This window comes from Falco naumanni, chromosome Z (genome assembly GCF_017639655.2).
Source record: "Falco naumanni isolate bFalNau1 chromosome Z, bFalNau1.pat, whole genome shotgun sequence".
In the NCBI taxonomy this organism is placed as follows: domain Eukaryota; kingdom Metazoa; phylum Chordata; class Aves; order Falconiformes; family Falconidae; genus Falco; species Falco naumanni.
Genome location: NC_054080.1, coordinates 72103115 through 72127285, shown reverse-complemented (window position 1 = coordinate 72127285; position 24171 = coordinate 72103115). Strand labels below are relative to the sequence as shown.

Below are 24171 nucleotides of genomic sequence, written 5' to 3'. Positions count from 1 at the left end.
AGCACCAAGTATCTTGACGTTTTCCATATCCGACGTTAATGGGTTACCTGCCACATTGGGCACATATTCCTTAGCATTCTTTTGGCTGTCAGTGTAGCTGTAGAAGCCCTTAGTGTTACCTTTCACATTTCTTTCCAGTTCCAACTCCAGCTGAGCTTTGACTTTCGTAACTCCATTCCTGTATGTTCATGTAATGCTTCTGTTCCCCTTGGCTAAGACTGTCCCAGCTTCCTCTGTCTCTGTGCTTCCTTTTTGGGGTTCGGGTTTTACCTCAGTCAGGAGGTCCCTGTACAGCCATCCTAGGCTTCTGCCAGACTTCACTTCCTGTGCGCGGGATGGAATGTGCTTTGAGGAGGTTGTCCTCAAAGATCAACCGTCTGTCCTGGGCTCCTTTGGCCACCATGACAGACTCCCATGGAGACTCTCCCAAACAAACTGAAATCAACCCTCGAAGTCAAGGATGATAAAATTGACAAAGCTGATAGAGAAGAGAACACAGATTTCCATATGTATTATTTAGCCTTCAGAAATAAAAACAAAGTAGTAAACCTGTTTTGATTATTTTTGCATAAATATTCATTATGCAGCAAACTCCTACTACAAGCAGCCTCTAGTACAGTTACTAAGCAGAACAATTTGTATTTAAATGATCACTGCTAATAATGCTATGAAAAAGCGTTTTCTATGTTTATGCCTTTAAAGTGATCAGGCATATGACTCACCCACCCTAGGTGCCCCAGTTTCTGCTGTGTCGCTTGTAGAGGTGAAACAGTTTACATTTCATCCAAGCTGAGGCTACTGTCATTTTGCGGTAATTTTAAAAAATGACATAGCATATCAGGGCACTGCTAGATTATGCTGCAGTTTCTTTTTCTTCTCCCCCGACCCCCAGCTTTACTGGACTCAATAGCATACTTAATAATAGCTGAGGTCTGTTACTTTTCTCTGTGCCACTCCTGTCCTGGAAAATACTGAGTTTCTGCTAGCTGTTTCACAGATTAAGGCATTCTTCTTGGTTGGAAGTTCCTAACCAAAACTATGATAGTTACAGGTTACAGGATCAGAAGTGATAGGTTTACTCTTGGTTAGTTGTGCTTTACTAATGAGCATCTTAATACTGACCTGATGTGATCCTGTATGGCATTTACATACCTTTCGTTTATTGTGATAAAAGATACATTGTTAAAATGAGCTAAATAAACTTCCATGAAAGTGTTTTGAAAAAGGAGAATATTCCATACATCCCACCTCTTCAGCAGCTAACAAAATCCAGTATTTTGGCCAATAAAGCCTTCATCCCTGGTGTCTGGTTTTGGATTGAATGTTGATTCTTTTATTTATTTATTTATTTATGAATTTTCCTTTAGTGGTTGGTTAAGTAGAGTTTGTGTAACTATTTTTTGATGAAATTTTTAAGTTGAAATTTTTTTTCTTAACCTTGGTTCCGCTTTCCGTGGAGAGCAAAATGACTCCTCTGACTTCAGTAGTGAAAGTCCTCGTCTGGGTACAAGGTCTGCTTAGGTGTACTGAGATGTATAGCCTGTACTCAGGGACCATGTACCAATAGAGCAGGACCGTCTGTGGAACACCTTAGTATACGCCTTACTTCCATGGCATATTTTGAGGATGGAGGAGAAGGCAGGCTGACAGAAAGATTCTGCCTATAAGGGATGTTGTCATTGACTAGTTTTGGTGACTTTAATCTATTTTGTGCCACATATTTAACAAGTGGAGAATCCTGCTGTTTTATAGCTGATGGCACGCCATTACTCTTCAAAGTCCGTGACAGCACTGAATTGTGCCTATTGTGTTAAGTAGGGCAGATGTAATTTTGTTAAGGTGTTTGCATTTTGTAGAGTCTGCCAAATAACAGTTGTTACAATAATAGTGCTTCATGTCCATAGCCTGCCACATTAATGATATGATGACTGCCTTGGCTGTGTTGTACTTTGTCACATCAGTTGTGATGAGAAGTCAAGCACAGCCAGCGTCAGAAGTCTAGTAGGTTCAGCTCTGCAGTGGTGGTGCTGAGAATTAGGTTGGAAAAGGGAACTATGCAGTGATTATAGTGTAAAGCAGGGGAACTGAATGTCCAAACAGTTTATTGAAATGCTACTTGATGCTATGTTCATTTAAAAAGTAATCAATAATTATTTTTATAAAGTTTAAGTGTTATTTAAAATACAAGTAAACAGTGGAGGAATAGATAACCATCAAGATTGACTGAGGATACACTGTATTCCCATATGAAGATCATTATGGTTTTTATGTTACGGTAGTGCTGGCTAAAGTCTCTGAAGGAGAAGCTGGTTTTTTCATGCATAGGCTAAGTCAGAAACCTGGCTTAGCTATTCTGTTTTCACTTACTGGCTGCTTTCATACCATAGTGTGTCAAAATGGAGGTTTCTTTTTTTAAAAATAATGGAATGAGAAGACCTGTGGCTCCATTTTTCTAGCATTGTATTATATTGATTTGTTCCTCTCTTGTGTCTTAATTTTATTCATGGAATACACAGATAATGATTGCAAGCTGATGAGGAAATACTACTTGCAAAAGATATGTATTTATCATTGGACTTTGCCTAAGAGCTGCAAGTTGCTTCAGCTCTTGCAAGGTTAGTTAGTAGATTTATGTTAAAAATGAAAAACAGGCAAGTCTGGAATGCTCTTTTTTTAAGTATAGAAAGGATGTACTTTGTTTCCATTGCATGTCTAATATAATTTCTGATAAAGAATTGTACTCTGACCATTATTTTGATCTTTTTAAATGTTTTCTAGAACGCAGCCAAAAACAGTTTTTGCAGAAGTGGAACCGGAAGATGATGAAACAGACAAGCCAGAGTGGAAAAAACGTAAAATTTGAAAAAATTTGTTTTAAGAAAAATTTTAGAGCATTTGAAACAAAGTGCAGCATTTATTTCTTTATTTTGGGTGGTGAATCAAATTGTGAAAGCAAAAATTACTTCAGTTCACAAAACTTGCTGCAGTGTGAAAAGAGATTGTTGTATTACACTGGATTGTAATCAGACATCAGAATTTTGTAGTAAGGAATGACTTGGGCAAAGCACTCTTTATGTCAGTATTTAGCTTTGTGATTTAAGTGAAAAATATCTCTATAAATAGAACTCTAGTAAATTCATTACATTGCTTTATGTTTTTTTAATTACTGCCACTTTTTCAAATGCTGTGTCATTACAGTGTTCAATGATTTTAAGTATACAAATAAAATAGTACAGTTTCTCAGAGTGCTTTTTATTTTTTTCTGGTTATTTTCTAACAAATTGCTCCCTTCGTTACAAGTGTAGCAAAGTTCACACTTCTATTTAGATGAATTAATGTGGAATAATCCAGCTTAGTTAATTTGTTTGTTCACACAAGTTCAAATTTAGTTCCTACTTCTGTGTGAATTTTAAAAAACATATTTTCTAGTGTCTGTCCTTATTGGAATGATAGATTTCCTTTTAAGTATGTGTAATCTTTCCCAGTATTATTTCATACAACTTTCAGTTTTCAGTAATGTGAAATTGGAATGGACAATTGCTTTTCTTGGTTTAATAATAATATCATCTGTATTGCCTAGTTGGTGCAGAATTTTATTCAGGCTTCCTATCCTGATTAGTTTGTATTGTTAAGTGTTAGGATAGAACAAAGCTGTGTATTTATTACTAGTTCTTTGTATCTACTCACTTTTTTATATGCCTGAATTATGTATATCCTACCTCACACTCTGAAGACTAATACTAACCTTTTAGAAAGTGGTTTCTTAAATTGAAAGGTTTTGTTGTTTAACACAACTGCAATTCTGGATGTCATAAAATGAAGGACAAATCTAAAATTAATGTCCTTTAGAGAAGGAGAAAGGAACCAAAGTTAGTTTTAGGCATTTATATTGTGATTATAATTATAAATAATATGCTAAGTATTGTGATTATAATAAAATACAATATAGCAAGCACTCTGCATTTCCACTAAGACTAGAGAGTGATAAACATCATAAACAATCAAGCTTTGTTAATTATGAATGGATTCTGAAGGCATATTTTAAGGCTATATTTAGCAAAGCACTTAAGCACCTTCCTAACCTCAAGCGTGTGGTCCTGATAGCAGAGCTTAGATATTTTTTAAGTGTTTTTCTGCATCACTATTTCATTTTATGATTTCCCTTTCCAAGCTTATCTACCTTTTTCAGTTACCATTTTTATATACTTTAGGCAAAATCAAGCCTGACTTCAAAAGGTGTAATGGACATTGGCGTAATATTCCCATGATAAAATATTTCCACTGCTTTCACTCAGTTTAGTCCTTTGATAAGAGTGGAACCTCACTAAATAACCCAAAATTTGTCTTTGCCCCTTGCAAACATATTTTAGTATATACCTACATAGAATAGAAAATCCATGCTTAATTTACAATTGTAGCTAAAATATGTGGAATGAAGTATTCAATAGCTAGGTGGATGGTAAATGGTGGAGAAAAGGAAGTACTAGATGAAGAGCGGCAGTTGGTAACAAGACCTGCTAAAAGCCTCCCTGAGCGATGCCTCCCTCAGCAAATAAACATTAAATGGCATTGATTCATTAAGGTTATTTTTTGTCTTTTTTTTTGTCCAGATAATGACTGCAAAATAAAGTATTTTCAAATAAATTTCTATAAAATCTTGAATACAATTTTAAAAAGATTATTATGTCCTTGGTTTTAGGCTGAATATTAACAGTTTATAATTTCTAATTAATTTTCTTTAAGCTTTAGGAGAGCTTCTCCTTTTATTTATTTATTCATATCAGCTAGACCTTCTTTCCCAGTTCTTACAGAACACATTCTTCTAAGTGAAGTGCACACAAGGTCTGTTACAATTTCTCTTAAGAGTTCATCATTATTACTTAGTGATTAATTGTCTTGAAGACAATGACTGTTTCAGCAGCCTAGAATTCAAAACAGTACATATTGAAAAGATTTTAAACTAACTTTAAATTGCACATATACTTTCTCATGGATGAGTTTGTTTGCATTAGTCCTTACACTGGATTTTCAGGTATGTTCACCAACAACGCAAATCATACCACATTTTTAAAAGCAGTTTTTAATTAGAACAGCTCAATGGTAAGGGTTAATCCGGTCAGGAAAGACATATGAACTTGTTTCCAATAAAAACATACAAACATACTCCATGGCTTGACCATGCTTTGGACAGCAAACTCTGGCCCAGCCCTTTGAATTGTCCACAGAAAAATCTTAACATTATCAAATATTTGTTATGAAAGATGGAACTCTTCATGCAAACTGGAATTTAGAAATTACACTTTTTGTTAATTTCTTATGAACCTAATTTTCTTTTAAACTTCAGGAAGGACCTAGGTTTTAGTAGTTGCCAAGTTGAAATCTTGGTCCTCCATGTGTCAATAATGTGGCCAGAGTCCAGATGGGCTTTTGTTTCACATTTCTGAAACTAGGTGGGCTACTTCTGTTTGCTTACTTCCTTCTTTCAGAGGTGCTACAAGCATCACTAGCATTTTGGCATGCACAATGGCTCCATGGTGCTTTGTCCAAACCTGGATTTTTCTCTCCATGTTCTGTGCAGCTTTTAGACCTTTATTTATGGCAATTTATGGTCTTTTGTCCTTTGTGCTAATGATGAGTTAAGACCAGCTGTCAAGTACTACATGCGTACCCATAGGACCAAAGCCTTTCCTGCCAGGGCGTTGCAGCTCACCAGCTAGTGGTCAGCCTTGTTTTGCATTCCTTGTTTGTGTTGCTGCCATTGGTACAAAGGTCTTAATTTGACTCTGTAGTCCTCTTGTCCTATCCTCATTATTCCTTTGTTCTATCTGATTTCTTAAGTCTTCTGCAACAGGTGAGAGGATTGCTGGGGCTGTCTTTAAGTCCTGGCACTATTCCTCTGCCTGTTTGCAACTACTTTATGATTAAGTTCCTCTCTGGTCTACTTCCTATGACCTATAATTTACTGAAAATACTTCTGCCTCTGTTTTTTTGATTGATAGCAGGAATTCTGAATCTGTGCCCAGAAGCCCCCAGTCATTGGCTTCTTGCTTATAATTATATGCCTAGTTTGATGTTCTTTGTCATGTTTGTGTTTTCTCTATTGAGTTGTAGAAAAATATGTATTACGGGAAGAGAAACCATGAATTCAGAAGCCTCTACTGTTCAGTCTCTGCTGGACCCTGAGGAGTGTTTTGCAGTGCATGGCATTGCTGAGCCAAAGTGCCATCTTCTTGGTTAGATCTTTATCTTTCATTTCTTTGACCTCTGATGCCTTTGGGGGTGTCCAGCTGTCCAACTTGAGATGTTTGTAGTTTACATGCTCTTTTAATACTGAATCATTGGAATTTTGATGTGGCCTGTTAGTCACAATAGTTTTGCAAAATCCCTCTTCTATTCCCTTGTCATGTTAAATGCCTCTATGGCCTCCTATCCTGGCTCTCAGCAATGGGAAGTTACTGAAGACTCTACAGTTACTTTCGTTAAAAATCAGCAGGCTTTAACAATCATCTGACTTCTTAGGCTAGGATTTTGTGACGTTCTGTACCCTGTTGTTGATCCCTGAGCTCTTCTCATCTGTTGATCTGTTTCTTGAGTACATGTGAATGAAGAGTTGGATAGTTGGCTAGCAGACATGTCCTTGTGTTTGCCTGGCATTGAAGCATAGACTCATCTTATTGCATCATTTTAAAAATCTGCTAGGATTTTTGGCTAATCCCATTTAAACACAATTTGGTATACAATATGCTCTTCATCCGTCCTCTGGGACTCCAGCATCTAATTGCTTCATGCAGTCTGGATAGCTCTGAAACACAAGATATTTCTCTGTCTGTAGCACATCATTCTCATTGAAATTTTCTTTGGTTTTCAAAGCTTCCCATCCTACATGCAAGGGTATTGGAGCATGCTGACAGTCTCCGACTTTGGCAGCAGTGTCTTACACTCAGATCAGATTGTGGGAATCTCCATAACCTATGTGTTGCTTGAGTGCTTTGGCAATAGTTTGTGATTTTTTTTTTTTTTTAATGGCTGATGATCAGACAGTATGTTCATCTTGTACTCTGAGAGATAACTCAAAAGAAGGCAGATCCAGAAATCATAGCCAGTAAGTCTCTCTTTCTTTTTTATAACCTTAGCTATCACGCAGGGCTGTTGTATGTCAGGGCTAGTACTCAAGATTTTTCTTACTCCTTCAAAGAAGTATTCCTGTGGGCTCTGGCCTTCTTCCTTGCTGTATCATGAAATAGTAGACGCAACAGATGAATACCTGCAGCAGATAAACTGGGTTAGATAGGTCCTTGAGAAGGTATGTCATGCATCCTTGACTCAAGTTACAAGTATACCTGAACCAGGTCTGGCATGTATATTGGATCAGCTCTTTAAACACTCCCATGGCAGACACTGCACAATCTCCCTAAACAATCTGTTCCAATGCTTCATTCCTCTTAGCAGTAGAAAATTTTTTGTAATCTTTTAAGAAAAACATTCTTGCACCAGTGTAAGCCCACTATTTCCTATCCTGTTCCCAGAAACCTTGCAAGTCAAGTCATGACATTCCCCTTTGCAGCAGCAGTTTATTATGTTTGAATTTTATTATCTCAGTCTCCTCTTATTCTTCCAGTTTTATGGTATATGTTTTCTGGTATATCATTTATTTGCTTTTCTCTGCCTTGTTCTGATAGTCCACACTTCTTTAAGTATACTGCCCACAATGTATTCAGTGTTTCAGATGAAGCTACATTTTTAGTGCTGATAAGTAAACAGGGAAAATATTTGCATGTCTCAGTAATCACTTTTTTCTGCGCAGTTTGGCATTACAGGTTTGTGTTCAGGTCCTAATCCCCCTCACACACAATCCAGAACATCCACTGCAAAGCTGCTGCCCAGCCAATTTACTGTCTTGTGGTTATGTGTTATTAAGTATTGGATTTTGTCCATTGTACTGAGTTTCATTGCGTCTTCTCAAAATGTATCAACATTTTGTTCAGATTATTTTGAATTTTTTCTTGGCCCCAAAGTGCCTGCAGCTTTTTACAGCTTCTAGTTGTCAGCAGATGTAAAGAATGTATTCTTCGTTCATTCAGCTAAGCCACTATTGAGGTTCATGGTTAGTGGCAAATCCGTCAGATTTCCCATATGTATGGGAGGGGAATGTTTCATACAGTGTTAACTTTCTTGAGGCTTCCTAAGGTTCTGGTTAATATACTCAGAAATTTTCGGAAAAACAGTTGTCTTTTCCTAGAAATTGCTGGATTCCCTTGATGTCCTTTGATTTCAGGATTTTTTTAAATGGCTCTGTCCCTTTGTGTCCATCAGGAATTCTTCTGACATTAATAGTGTTAGATGTGGGTAGACCTCAAGACCTCCTTGTGTTCAGCATTTCAATACTCCACATTCTAAACATATTTCCAGCTTGTCCCGGTTAGAAGTTTTGATCCTGGATTGTCACTTTAATTTGCTCTCTACAAAAAATGTTATCTGGTATAATCTGTGAATTAGCAGTAGGGCTAGAGCACACCTATAGGTGAACAAATGGTCTGGTCTGTGCTAGGGTTGAACTACTACGTTCACACCTGCCAAGAGCTGTGGTAGTGCAGTGAGGTCTGTGGTTGCCTTGCTTGTGGTGACTGTGTTGCCTACACATTGACTTCCTGAAACTCCAAGCATGATGAAAGCAGAGATATTTCTTGTTCCACAGCTTTCCTGTTCGCCATCTGCTCTTCCACTGGCCTGGGGAACATTTTACTGAAAGTCAGGATCTTTAGGCATTTTTCTAGCCCATTACTAATGCTTGTCAAGATCACTGGGACTACACTGCAACTGTTTTGAGAACATAGGAATGTACGTGACACTTAGCTTGCAGGTGTTAGGTGACAGTGTGCAGGTTTCCATAGTGCTCAAATGCTAAGGAACTTTGAGCTTGTTGGAGATCTTCTCTGAAAGTATCTGTCTTCAGGCACTGTCTGTGCTTTTGCATGCCACTCACCACGCAGTCAGTATCTCTGTTTCTCACATCCTCAGGGGCACTGTTGTTCCTAGACTGGAAATTATCTCTTGCTGTTTCTCCTTGATTTCTGCCAAGTATGCACCTGACTGTGAAACCTGTGCTTCTGCTCCATACCTGTCCTGTGTTACTTGGCTTGACTCTGTGGATCTGTTGTGCAGCCCAGGAGGCCCTTTAATACCGCGTTGCCATGGCTAGTAATAGCCAAGGTGCTGTATTAAGCTGAGAGGCCACAGGGCTTGCCTAGGTTTGGACCTGCCTTGGGCTGCCTGGAGCTTTGAGCTTCTTTTGCTGCTGACAGCCAGGTGACTGCTGCTTTAGTCATTTAAGGCTTTCCTTAGCTTTGTACCACGATGAGGAAACTCATCGTTTGTGGCTTTGTAACTGGTAAGTAGTAATTCCATGTGGTGGTTCTGTGTTGAATGAACTCTTGATGACCCTAGAACTCAAATGCGGCGTAGAGGCAGGGTGTGGGCACAGGGCTGTTTCAGCAGCCATGGGACTAATAGGAACTCTCCAGTGGTAATTACTAGTCATTCAGAGAACACAAGTTTGGGAGCTGGATAAGCTGTTTTTAGGGATAGCAAAGAGGAAGAACAAGTATCTAACAAATACAAAGCAGCCCATATATAGTAAATCTGACCATAACATGGAACTACGGAGCACCGAAGAAAGAGCAAGGGATTGGTATGTCTTGCAAATTATATAAAAATAACCTCATGCAGATTCTAGAGTGAGGAGGAAGAACCCCACCCCATCAACATCTGTCTCCTGGCAAAGAGCTAGAGATGCTAACAACTTGTCACAACACCCGTCTCCCCCGTTGCCCCTTAGACAAGCCATCAGCTGAAGACCCAGGTACCTACTAGGGGTTGTGTGTGTGACAGTTTTAACTGTATTGTTGCGCAGACTTCGTCTGTAGTAGCAGTAGTATTTATTGTTGGTAGTGTTGTATATACGCATGATTCTTCATCCCACATAAACTGCACAAGTGCTGCCGTTCTGTGACAGTTAGGGATTATCCTTTTCCTGTATTATTCACTTCCCTTCTCACTTGGCAGCATCTCTCTGGTGCGGTGAAACCTAAGTTTGCAATGGTTATGCAAGCAAAGGACTGTGAAACTTAGGAGTCTGTGTATGATTCTAATAAAAGACATCTTTTAGCAAGTAAACCTCATTTCTGGTCAGCGTGATGTTTTAGCAAGTAAACCTCAGATCTGGTCAGCGTGATGTGTGGCATCAGCAAGGGGGCCACTCTGTGATGAAGTTGTCATATAGTTTGCTGTTGGATCTTCATTTTAAATTACCTGACTAAGCAGAGGCAAACATCAGGAATATTCCAAATACACAGGGCACCATCTTCAAAATAGCCTTTGTAAGTAATAATATCAACATTTGTAAGGGGTTTTTTATGGCTTTTTCCACTAAGATCTCTGTGATGATTCAAAGAATAGTTTCAATGTATCTTGGTATGTGTTTTAAGCGGTGGAGTTAATAGTGGAAGCATACATTTTTTGTAACAGTTTTGGGATCATATGGCGTTTCCCATTTGTTACAGTACTACCACTATAATTACAAAGTACCTATAGCCATGTACCATAGGTTGCTAGTACATTGCAGAACTGGGGTAAACTGTGTTGTTATTGTAATGATTCAGACAAATTTAATTTAATCCTTAAAAGCACAATGTAGCAATCAAAGGGAAACCAGAAGCAATCCAGACCAAGAAACTAAGGCCCGGTGATGCAGGAATTTTCACCTGAAGATGTTATATGAACATGAGCTCTTGAAGAAGGTGATGAAACAAGTCATGGTAAATAATAGGGCACGGAGATGAGTAGGAGGTGATTGGTGGGATGCTGCAAGGATAGGAAGCTTATGTCCGGTTTTATGTAACATCATTTTAAACTATCCCCTTCGAGGTCATTAAACAGAATGTTAATGAAATTAACAGATGATGCAGATGAATACTGCAAACACCATTGAAAAAAGAGAAGCAGGAAATAACAAGGAGCCACCCCGACAAATGCAACATAATACATCTGGAAAACAATAATTCAAAATGCAGATTATTTTTTCCTCTGTGGTGGGATGACTGTCAGCTACACTGGAGCTGGTGGATGGCAGTTTGTGTTTCCTCTGACAAGGCAGACAAAAAAAAACCGCACATGGAGCGTTTGCCAAAAGGGTTGCTCTCGACTTGAGCAGCTTGAGTGACACCCAGACTGGGAATGTAGCATGTTCTGTCTCTCAGCCACTGAGGAGTACAGAAGTGGTTGGGATGGCTCTCATCTGAAAATCAGCTTGGTAGATACAGGGTGGAGTGGTCTCCTTTTGGGAGCACCATATGTGTGCTACAAGTCAAAATTGTTCCTTTACATTTGCAGTCTTGCGTATTCAGCTATCTCTCCAAGAGACAAACTCTTGTCTCCTGGCAGCTTTAAAAATCTTTCTCTCTCCTCCTTGTAACTGCAGTTCTTTGCATCCTTAAAATCCTAGAGTTTTCAAGGGAAGTTGCAGGAGGATAGGAGACTTCTTACAGTGCTCTTTCTACTTTGGAGATTTTCACATTTCAGGAAGCAGTTCTGCTGATCTCTTCCCAGTCATGCTGTTATCCGTACAGATGTACTTCAAGTGCTCGGTTCTGGTGTTTTTCATGAGTATTGGAATTGTTGGTACAGACATTTTTCCCTTGTAAAAACAACCTTTTAACAGTCTGGTGTTTGATGTGTCCTGTCCCCTCCCTGTAAACAGTGTACAGAGATGTCAAGAAAATATGATAATGAAAAAAATAAGTCTAATATTGGTCTTGCTAGCCCGTTATAAATTGTCCTTATGTAGTAAGGTGGAAAATACTTCCTGGTTTGTTAATTTACTAAAGAGCCCATGCTTAACTTCCAGATCCATGTCCTTGTAAAATTTAGTGATTGGACAATGCCAGGCACAGGAGGCTCCTGATTCACAGGAGGCTTTCCCTCATCCTGCAGTGACACCACTACAGGTGACTGCCACAAGGCAGATTATCCTTGAGTGCTAAGGACTGTGCCTCTCCCCATGGCAGGGGCGTTGGACCAAACTGTTCTATGATTCTGTGCTTGCACAGAAGATTATTCTGGAAGGAGGTTCTGTGTAACACTGACAAAAAATACATGGCAAACCCTGATGGTTCAAACTGTAATCTTGCAGATTAATAGGTCACGTGCTGAAGTAACTGAGATCAGCTTTGTCTTTAATGTGACATACGTGTACGTATATTGATCCTTTTATTGATGTGGACATGCTATGTAGGGAGTGATGCTCAAGAAGTAAGATGCTATGTATCTCAGTGGTGCATTAATTGTGTGGGTGAGCGGTTATCTTGGGGGGTATTTACCTTAATTAAGGCATTATCTGGGGTGAAATGTAGAGGATCAGAGAAACTGAAGTTGGCCATGTAATCAATGAGAGGCATAGCCAATGAAGGAACAAGTGGAAGAATCTGCAGTAAGTATTTAATCTGAGACACATGAGTCTCCCTCACCCCAGCTGGGGTACTCTTAGGCAAAACATTGATATTAACCCTTTGCAGAATGGAACAATGTACTGGAGTAGCCCACGGAGCCACAAAACAGAAAAATAAAAATAAACAAACAAACAAAAGTAGTTAAGACTGACATAGGGTTGAAAATTTATGTTCTTGGTGAGACTTTTCCCCAGGGCTGAGGCACCCATTTTTAGTTATCCTCAGGTCTGAAGTTTAGGCTTGTGGGATCCTATTGCACTGATGCTGTTTTAGGAAACCTTTGCAGGGTTTCTGGAGTGAGACTGGCAGATGGGCACCCCAGGCCAGTTGTGGGATGAAGATCATGCACACCCATGCATCACAGCCCATGGTCATAAAAAATTAATGAGTCAGCTTTCGAAAGTTCCATAATGTTTTCCAAAAACATTGTAAAATCATCCTGTAATGCAAGAAAGATTCCAGGAGAAGGTTTCAGTGGAGATGACAGCTGTCACATTGCCAAATGCAGTGAGAGATTTTGCTGTTCACAAGGTTGAGGCTCTATAAAATGTCCATTTGTAGGATTCTTTTGTTAATTTTTACCAGCTTTTAATTCATGTTTACTCTAAAAAAAATAAAAGGGAAGCTTTAGTTCTGGATATGAGAGAAGTATCACAGTGGTATATATTCTTTTACTTTTAACCACTTGTTTTACTGTCCATCATAGTGTCCTACTCCAGCATACAATGGAGTTTTAACAGTTCTGTAGGAGAACTTTTTAAATGTTCTTCTTTTTCTTTGAGGGGAAAAAAAAGTAACTTGGCAGCAAGTTCTAGAGAGTATCCCTGCTCCCCACCTTTGCTTTTTGGTGTGCTACAAGAATCCTTGTTCAAGTGATTCTGTTAGCTGTTTCTCAAACTTGCTACCAGGGGTGGTATCATCTGCTCTAAATGGGAAAAACAACTATTACTGCCAGATAGAAGAAACAGAAATACAAGATGAGGAGAGTTAAGTCAGATTAGTGGCAGATCTAGGAATATAGTCCAGCTATTTCAGCATCCCTTTGGTGCTATTTGCCAGCATCTCTCTGCTTCAGGGGAATCTGTAAGACACCTTTTCCAGCCAGGGAAATGCTCCTGTCGTGTGGCTGTAATCTAACTTGTGGGACGGTGCCTGCAGCTGGATTATGAACAGCGCTGTGGAACTGCATCAGCAGCAGTTTGGTTGTCACGGAAAGCTGTTGTGGGCATATCACTGGAAATTCAGGTTGAAATGGCTCATTTGGAAACGCACCCTGATTGACAACATTGCTTAATTCTGCTTTGTGCTCGCCTGCCTTCGCTCAGCTCCTTAACTCTCTCCTCCTGGTGTGCCATTCTCTGTGCATGGCTGAGGAACTTTCCGCTTCCTTCAGGGAGCGAAGGTGCTGTGCTGGCTTTCTGTAACTCAGGCTCAGCGTTGATGATGTTTATTACTTAATCATGCTGCACTGCCTGGGAGCCAGCTTGTTTTTTATTTAAAAATTACTGGAAGCTCAAACATAAGTCCTGCTGCCTGCAGGAATGAATGCAGGGGCTGCAATCTGGCAGTGCTGGGCAGAACTAAACCTTGCTATTTTGCTTACACTGTTTATAAATGTCTAGACAAACAGACAGGACTCCAGCCGGACAGCTAGACTGTCTTCCTGGTCCCAAGGCGCAATCAACATTCCTGCTTGATTTGTTGAGCATTCCTGTGTGGTTGGACTTTGGTTTCAATTTTAATCTGTTGATTAAATGTGATTTTTTTGCAGGGAGTTTTACAGTCAGTTCTTACGACATGGAGAATTTTTATTGTTAATTACCATGGTATCATTAGGTAGGTGTAGACTACAGTAGATGCTTGGAGGAGAAAGCTGTGCACAACTTGTTGCCCTTTGCAGCAGAAACATTCAGCTCCCAACATTAACATGATTTGTTTGACTCCTACCAACACCACAATCAAAAATACCGTGCCAGTGGCACGGAGCAAAACTGAGCTCAAGACCCAGCATCTCTGCTAATAGAAATGAATGCTAAAGAGCTGCTGTTACTTAATCCAGCAGAGGATGTTGCCTTGGGTTTAGCATGTTTGTTTTTCAGAAATTGTCAGAAAGACACTAATTTTGTTTTAACTAGACAGAAAGCCAGACCAGAGTTCTGTCTGCAGATTGCAGTGCTGCAAAGTGGAAGAAGTGAGTCTGCGCCAGTGCAATATGAGCATATCTCAGAGGTGAGCTAGTGGATTACACAAGGGACAGGGACCAGGTGCCAGTTCTCCCGGCTGGAGAACAGCTCTGGGCAGCAGCAAGGGAGAATGTGCTGAGGGAGAAAGTCAAATGTCCAGTACGGTGTTGGGGGGATTAGCAGAACTGTGGTTTTGGGGATCTAATACGAGTCTCTTTTTTACATGTAATCTTCTGTATGTTCCTTAATAAAGTCCCTTGATACAAGCACTGTAGGTAATCTTGTATCTTTCTGTAATTGTGAAGAAGTCTGTCAACCTCTTTTCAGTAAGTTTCTACAGGCACAGGAACTTCTTTTTCTAACAGCAATTAGCAATTAGAACTCTGAGATTTAGTGTGTTAATTCATTTAGATAAAGCCACCATAGAAATATGCAGGTTTTTAAAGCTACGATTCTCATTGCTAGAGCATAGTTATGTAAAAATATCAGACAAAAAGCTGAAGAAAGGTAAATTCATCAAACAGGACCAATGGATTGGCTTTGCATGTGGTGCCATCTGCAAAGCTTGCATGTGCGGTGCGCGTAATGTGCAGCATATCTGCAAGATGTGCACAGTGCCTGGGCGCAGATGTCACGTGGAATTCCTGCAGTGAAAGCTGTGCTTTCTCACTTTTTCAAAAGTGGAACATCCATCTGAGGACTTCCCAACACCACTGCTAGCACACATCTAAGCTACCACATTTAATTTGTATTTGGAGTTTGTACCTATGAATGGCACCAAGTAAGCATGTGTCTGCTGTTAATCGATGGTAGGGAGCAGGGTTTGCAGATGCTGCTGTCATACGTGTAGCAAAAAGAAGTCCTTGCCCAAAAATATTTCTGGTTTAAAAAGTATTTTCATAGATACTTTGTAAAACTACAAGAAACAGCTACTTTTAGCAAACCAGGTGCCTTTACTTGAGCATTTGGGTGTCTGATGCTTGAATTAAGGCTTGTATCACCTTGATGTTTTCTTAGAGCTGTTCTCATTGTCAGTCATAAAACCCAGAAGTCCTGTGCCATAAGCAGCGTTACAACTGTGATGGCCAGCTAATGATGTGTCAAGGCAATCAGGAGCAGCAGAAGTCTTGAAGATATTTTGAAGAGACGGTTTGCTTAAGGGAAAATGACACCTCGAAAATTCTGTAAAGGAAATAATTTTGAACCAGGAAAATAAAATAACCTTGGAAAAAGCATCTGGATGTTAGACAGTTACTCAGAGCTCGTAATACACTGTGGTACTGTATGTAGCTCACTCAGTAGCTAAAATTAGGTGATTATGTAAGGAGACCACAGCGTACATCTGAATAGCTACTGTATTGGGTTAATGATGTCACTCATCATTATTGAGTCTTTAGCTATTCTATGGCTGGGCCAGGGGGCAGCGTGAATTCAGGAGTCATGAAATCATAGCCAAGTTAAACTTCAGTGAAGTAAACACAACAGAGCTTTTACAAGGGAAAGCAAAACAACTCTCAACAAAAGGTCTCCCGTCATGACTCCCAGGTGACATTGCCGCCAGCTGTTATTCCTTGCAAACCTTCAGGAAAGCAAGTTTATAGCTTTTAACAGAAATGGTGCAATGAAGCTATCAGTTTGCACTTGGTTTGGAGAGATCAAATGGCCTGTTGATTGTAATGTTTTGATGGTTGGCTGTGAAACTGGTTCTGTTTGCATCGAGGTCCTATCGCTAAGATAATTTATGAGCTCTGTACTGTACACACTGTTGATATGTATAAATAAATACGTGTATACCAAAGGTAAAGTAAGGATTAAATTTTAGCCACACATAGTAATATGCCTTAATTTTCACATCAGATACAACCCAAATCAAACATTCTATCATATTTTTCATAACAGTTTATTTGCTCACCTATGTTATGTGTTGTAGCTTTTTCACACATGTCAGTGGTATATATGCCATATATTTCTCCACCTACTTGCCAAGCCTTTTTTTGAATAGTTGCCAATTTTATGTTGGAGAAGACTGGGGAGGACCATCAAATAAAGGCATGGATGCAAAGACAGCTAGGTGGGTTTCCTCAAATATTGTATGGCTAAGCAACTCTGAGCCATGTCAGCAGTTACTCAGTGTCATGGCTCTGGTGCCTTCATTGGGAGGATCCTGTTTAGATGAGCTTTGGGGCTGCCCTCTCAAGTTTCTCTGTGTGTTTTCTCTTCCAGTGACCTCAAGTGCTAGTATCGCAGGCTCTGGCAGACAAAGCTTCTACAACAAAGGAACCTGGAAGTAAATGAAAGCCTGTTTATTTCTCAAAAGGTGCCCAGACTTGTGGAGTCACAGGGCTTTAAAATGCCAGAAGTAATTGCTTTGGGGCTAACTTGGTGATCAGTGACGAGGGTCCACCCTGGGAGCAGGGCGCTGGTGGCTGCTGCATTTGCAGCCCTGGCGGTGCACGTGGGGGCATGCTGGCCGTGGGCAGAGCTCTGCTCTTCCAGAGCAGAAAGCAAAGGTTGCATTTGAAAACTTGCTCTTTTCCTAGATATGTACTCTCTTCTTTGAAGTAACCATTCCCCTGACAGTGGTCCCCTGGGCCCCCACACTCTCTTTTCACTCCTTTTTTAATCCAGAAAGCTGTCTGCTTTGAGAATGTTTCCCTGGGATTGCACCATACCCATTTGTTTGCAATGAATGAGAAGCATTTTTCATTTTCTCTGAATTATTGTTGCCAGATACCATGTGTACACATTACAGGCCATCTTGGAGAGGGAGCTGGCCAGTCTGCAAAGCTGATGCACACAGCTTCAGCAACTGAAATGGGCTCCTCTCAGCCAGACCCCTGCTGAGGTCAGGAAACACACATTTATTACTCTCTGTAAGATTTTTAAAAGAGGGTTTTCTTCAGCTGGATTGAAATAGTAATATTGCAGCCCAGCCTCCCAGCTCCAAGCACCTTTCTGCCTTCTCGTTGTGCTCTCATCTGTCCTGTTTGCTGAGCAGTTCTGGCAATTCTCACCAGCCCAGGCAGCCTGGGACAAGATACAGTGTTTTGGGGAACAGTTAGAAAGCATGTGCCTGATGAGATTAAAACTGTGTGACTTAATGCAGTAGTAGGACTCTTTCTTCAAGGGATTTCGCTCCTCTCAAACTGATGATGTGAAAGTTGTTGCTGTCTTCTGTTGTCTTCGGCAGGATGGCTCTGTAGTGGTTAGCTATCAGAAAGGAGTGGCTTTTTTCTGCTTTGTTTTTGTCTCACCATGTCCCAGAAAGTGTCAGTATGTATTGCCCTGATTAGCATCCCACCAGCTGGCTGACCACACAACTTGTCAGGATGGACACAACCTACATGCCGACCAGGATTGGAAGTGGAGTGCCAGGAGCAGGTAGCTAAGAATTTCTTTCAAAACCTGGTGGGATATTTCCTCTCTGCAATGCCAGAGTGCTTTGTTTCAGCTTTGTGGTGTAGCCTGACATGCCGTGTGAGATCCGCAGCAGAGGTGAGCTGAGCTCCCTTTGCCACTTGCCATAGGAAGCATTGGCTGAATGGATGAGCTATCACAAAAGGTTTCCATTCTGCTGAGCTGACTTCTTCTGGTGGAGAAACGAACTGCTGAGTCTGAAAAAGCATAGAAAAAACAGTCAACCTTTCTTAGAGTATTTGTACGTGGAAACACATAAAAATCCAAGAAGCAGATTATTTACTTGGTTCTTCTTGCTAAACAGTTGTCTGTATGAGTCCCTGTAGGTCCAAATGAGGCTAGTGGCCACTAAAGTGGCATCTCTTCCCCCTGATCTTTGTGTGCTATTCCTTGGATGAGGCTCCAAGGATGTGCTTTAGCTTGGTCAGCCCTTAGCTGGTTGGGCAGTTGGACGAGGCGGTCCCTTCCAACTGAGATAGTCCAGTCTGTCCTATTCTGAGACTTCGTATGGACACAGACGGCTCCACAGTGTCAGTAAATCCCGTGCACCATGGAGGCCACTACCCACTTACATGCCATCAGCTTGCAGTGTTGTGCCACTGGTAGTAGACTCCTGTTGGATGTGAATGTGGCCAAATTTTTGTATTTCCCCACTGCATTGGCCATGTTGCCTATGGTCACAGTATCTGTGAGGTGCATCGGGGGGTGGCAGAGGCTGGGCATGCAGAGCAGCAGCAGCAGCCTGGTGCTGTGCACCACCGTGTATGTGGCTTCTGCATTTGTGTTACTGAGTGGAGCAGGAAAGGGATTTTCCCTGGGGCTCCCTGAAGAAAGGCAAAATCAGTTCACACTGAGTTTTCACTGCTGCTTACGGCTCTTGGATGGGAATGGATGTAAAGATCAAGACATCAGCTTGGCCATTTCTAATGTGTGAGAAATTGCTGAGCCAAAGCACCAAAAGTGAAAAAGAGGCCCAGTTTAAAAAATACACTATTTTTGGGGGGGAAAAAAACCCACCAGCTATAAATGTCATCAGCAGGCTAGAGAAAAAGCAATAGTACCAAATGATGAGTGGGACTAGGGGGGATGTGTGTTACAGAAAGCAGGTCTCTCATAAGGAACAACACTTGACAGTTTGAGAAGAGCTGACAATAAAACACATGATTAAATGAGCACCAGAGAGCAGACTCAGCCATAAAACCATACATTTATTGGCTGTCCTAGCTAAGCCATAGCAGTATTTATTGAGTTATAACACTGGAAGAGGTGAATAAACGTGGCTGAGACCACGCGGGCTCAGAGGGATTACCTTTGTTTTTAAGAGAGGCTTTATCATATTTGCTCAAAAATCTTCACACAGTGTGATTTTAAAGTACACTTCTGAGTCTATAGTTAGTGTCAAAGAAGATAGAAGAGATTTATGGTTTATCATGAGATGGGTAAATTAAACCAATACATGACAGTTTTAATGAACTTTCTTGTCCTAAATGAAATAGCACCATTGTGGCCCCTGATCCTGGGCACTCCTTTTTTCCATTTATCTTTCAGATGGTGGGAATGGGGAAACAACTTTTGGCCACGCATTTTTTACCTTGTGCAAAAAAGCACGTCATGTGGGGAAATGTCATGTCACCGATGTCACGTAGGAAAAATCTCTGAGAGATTTGTTTACATTAAATATGGCCAGTATCACATCTATTCTAGAAGAACAGACAAAGATTTAAAGGGTTTAAAAACCATCTCCCCAGATCAGTTAGCCAAAGGGATATCATGACACAGAGGTGCTTCATACATACTAGCGCGTAATACACAGACTTACTCAGAGTCAAATATAGACTACTGTTTTATTTGCATTGTCCTAAAATAGTCTGATATTACCGACACTAAGAAATGAGCTTGAGGTCTTACCAAACCTTTCTTAATAGATAAATGGAACAAACTCCAAGGTTTTGGAGAACTTTTTTTAAGCATTTCAGATTTTGTCCCACCAGCTGTCAGAATCAGAAAGGGAGGTTTCCATACTCCTTGCAAAAATGCCTGACTTGCTTATCACTGACTTGCTCTGGGTCTTCAGATGAGATTCCCACTTGCAGCTGAAATAAAACCATATATCCTTGATAAGAAAAGATTTGCTGATAGCAGAATTTGACCTCCTAGATAAACACCAGAAAAAAACTGCTGCAAGGCTTTCTTCAGCGCCTCCCAAACATCTACCTCTTAGGTGGTCTTCAAGTCTTCATCGTAGTAGGCACCCGGTCCATGTGAGAGCCACAGAAACTTCCTCTATTGGATGCATTTTTGCACTTACCCACTTGTTTCCAGGCCTGACAGAAACTCTTTTCCACCGATCATCACAGCTTGGGGTGAAGGGTGGCCTATGCCATATTTCAGGTTCTCCCTGAACCCCTTCTTTGCAGCAGCACTTGGTCACTGTTGCTTGTCCTTGGGCTACTGCCAAATCCCTTCCTCCAGCAATTAGTTTTCAGGAAGGGCAGGCTATTTGTCTACGATCCTTTTTGATTTAAGGCAGCCCTCTGGGTAGCTCCCAGAAGACAAGACCCCTTTAATTAACTTTTTGTGATCTGTTCCTGAATCAGATGGGTGTCTCAGACCTGGAGACTTGGTGTCTCCATACACTGAGAGCTCTGGGAGGTGGTGTCTGTCGGTACCACACAGTGGTCTAGCCCTGGGGCAATGCCTTCTGGCTCTACAGTGACTGCACATAATGGTTTCACTTCAGCAAAAGAAAGTCTTTTTTCTTTTTTTTTTTTTTTTTTCTTTTTGGCTGCCACTTGATACCTTGTAGGGACCAACACAATTGGAGTTAGTCATGTTCATACCTGATATTTGACAAGTTGTTTGGTGTTAATTGAAGGGAATTCACAAAAGGATGCAATGTGCTGCTTTGGAGGTCGTGCCTCTGATGAGTTCCCCATCCAGCACCTGAAAGGAATTATTGGAAACAGAATGGAGAACAGAACTGAAAATATCCATGTGCTTCTGTGGGAATCCAACATTTGCTTCCATCCAGCATCCTGATGGGAGCATCTTCCCCTCAGGAGGCAACATGGTTTGATTGAAAGAGAGAGAGAAGACACAGATGGTGAGAGATATGAGGGCTCCTCAGATCAGACAGACCTATGTGGACTGAACGTTCATCAGGACACAGGAGTGAGGGGGCAATCAACGAAAAGGAGGGTTAGTGCCAGCAGAAAAGAGCTTGCTTGCATCGTAAAGAATTAAATTGCCCCAGAGTGCAAGGGAGCGTGGAAGAATAAATTCGCGGAGAAGGGTGTTGGGTGTCTTCCCAAGGAGACAGACCTACCAAGGGCTGTTGGACACCAAAAAAAATCTGGCTCAGAAAGTTCCTGAATGGCAAATTGTTGGAGCTGGGGTGGGGTTTGCAGGGAAAATGCCACCCCCAATTTGCCTTTTTATTCTGCTCTTTCCTTTCCCAGCTGAGGGCCACTGGCAGAGACAAGGTACTGAGAGGTCTTCATCCCTGCCCTGGCAGTGCAGCCACTCTCACCCCCAGAGGACCTGCCTAGTCCTTCAGGAAAGGAGCCTGTATCTTCCTAAATTCAGTTATCCAAAGCTGATCTCTAAGCTTTTTAAAGGGATTTTTTCACCTCCAGATTAAAACTGCTGTTAAAAATAATACAAAATGCTAACAAGTAGTGCTTGTTGACTCCTGTTTGTATCTCAGAGGGAAATGATTTTAACCTGAAATAAGGGAATATTTGGACATGTTTATAGTGTCTGTGATGCCAGAGATTAATGTGGGAGTGATGAGACAGTCAAGGAAAATAAAGCTGTGGGAGAGCAGCAACAGAGAGGGAGAAAAGAAGGGGGATTAGCAACATGGTAACAGCTACAATAGTAGATTGTTCTTGAAGCTCTGGAAATCCCAGAACACATGAAATAAATAAAAGAAACTTGAAAAAGCAACAGAAAGACTAGGGAGATTGTACAAGGATCCAGTCTTGTATTTGTATGTGAATATTGCCAAGGAAATCAACAGCTTTGATCTACTTACTTACATTCCTGTGAAACCAGAGTAACTCCACGACAGTCAATGGAGCAGCTCTGGTGAGGATTGGTGGCTTTAGAACTGCTAGGGCCACATGGGGATAAGCTGTACAACTCTGGGTCAGGGACTGATACCTGTATCTTCCCTGGGGTGACATAGAAGGAAGCGTTCCTCATCCAGTGTGCTGGCAGATGGGCCACCAAAGGCCTGGGGCAGCTGCAGGAAACCTGCCACGGTGCCCAGGGCTGGGGTTGCTGTCGGAGAGCTAGAGAAGGTGCCCACAACAGTTCAGCCCGGTGGGTAACTGCAGCAGCCCCTCGCAGCCTTCTAAAGCCCGTCACATCCTTTTTCAATTTCTTCAGCTGCAAAGCAGAAAGGTTTCCACACTGGTGAGTGACCCTTCTGGGGAAAAGTGAACAAAACGCTTCAGTTTCGAAGTCAAGAAGCCAACAGAGAGTGAGGACGTCTCAGCACTGACCTTGAGTATACGCTTGGTGCTTGCCCAAGGAAACTTCCTGGCATCAGGCAGAGCTGAGCACCGTTTCTCTTGCTGGTTGCTGCTGTGGCTTGTCGAAAAGCCACTGGGATTAATACTGCTAGAATATATGGTTTGTTTAGCTATTTTTATTGACCTGTGAATATACCTACTGTATAATTTATTGTAACGTTAGTAGTTCAGTCCTGTGATGTTTGCTATAGAAAATCCACCCTCCAAGCCAGTGAGAAATTTTGCTAGGGTGAGGAGTGCAGGACTGGACTCTGCTTCGCCTTTTTTTCTTTTCCATTGCTACACAATTAACCTTTTCATTAGAAGAGCCCTGTTCCAAATAAGCAAACTTCTCAAAGTGTATTACTGAGCCATTTCAAGCTGTCTCTTGCTTTGGAACAAAACATCTTTGTTCCAGCCATGCATGACATTTGAAGACCTATTTATACAATGTGTCAGCTCCATTTGTTTTCTTCATCCTGATATTTTCCTCTGTATTTTTGGTTAGCCATCCAGATTGCAAGGAGCGAGGCTGCTGCTGGTTTCCTCCTGCGCCGTGCCAGACTGAGGCACTGGCTGCCCTTGGCCTTGCTCCCCTTCTGCGGGCAGAGGTGAAACAACCCAAAATCAAACACAGTTCTGCCTACTGCATCCCAGCACCACCAGACAGCTGTGGGCTGGAGCACAGAGAGAGCTTGCAGAAGGACGTGGTATTATTACAGTTTCTCTCTTGATGCCCTTTGGGTGACACTGCCTGTGGGATGTACACAGCTGCCATCCCCTCTGCTGAAAAGGACTCTCTGAGGGCCAGATTTCCAAGCTGAGTCACTAAATATGTCCTCCTGCAAAATATCTGCTTTTTCTTTAGATGTTCATAATTTGTCCCAAGTCTCTAATCAGCCCTTCTGGTCTGACAGCACAATGCTAACTGATGCAATAAAACCTAATGCAAGATTATTTTTTTTTTTTTTAAAAAAAAAGATCCTTATCAAGATACTCAGTAATAAAACTTAACATCGTCTTGGTTTTAGTATTAAGTGTAAATAGTTACGCAGTTTGGTCCATTATCTCTCGAGAAATAATTTATTTAACTTGGGACACATCTTCTCCTTCCAGAAGGCACCCATAGTCGCCCTGTCCCTGCTACTCAGGCAGCGAATAATGTCTGTCCCAGCGCTGGCACTACTTAGTGACAAGTGAAAGTTTAAGTCTTTTTTGAAATACTCTACACAACCTGCCAGCTGAAGGTTTCAAGCTGCTTTAACAACTGCAGGATGCCAGGAACATACTGCAAGCCTTATTTTAACCAGAAAATGAGTCTAAAGGTGCCAGCCCAGCAGCAGTGAGCCTGGCATTGCAACAGCAAACCCCCATCTGCTCTCTCCAGCATTAACCTCATCAGGAAGGTTGGGGAAGGAGGGTGAAACAGCTCCAAGCAAGCAAATGTGCTACTGCCTGGCCCACTCAAAGCTTTTGATATGGCCAAGCAAGACTTGAGCATTGGCATTGTGCTTCCCCATCCATGTAAGAAAAGACAGAAGGTTTGGGCTA

At 41.2% G+C, this 24171-nt stretch overlaps 1 protein-coding gene across 1 annotated transcript in view; it reads left to right on the top strand.

The window, feature by feature from the left end:
- The window catches only part of WDR70 (WD repeat domain 70), a 138353-nt gene extending 133776 nt beyond the window's left edge, over positions 1–4577 (top strand). Inside the window, exon 18 of the mRNA XM_040580297.1 lies at positions 2779–4577. Within this exon, the coding sequence (XP_040436231.1) occupies positions 2779–2863 (85 nt within the window). The 3' untranslated portion in view covers positions 2864–4577. The remainder of the gene's footprint in view (positions 1–2778) is intronic.
- Positions 4578–24171: the final 19594 nt, after the last annotated feature.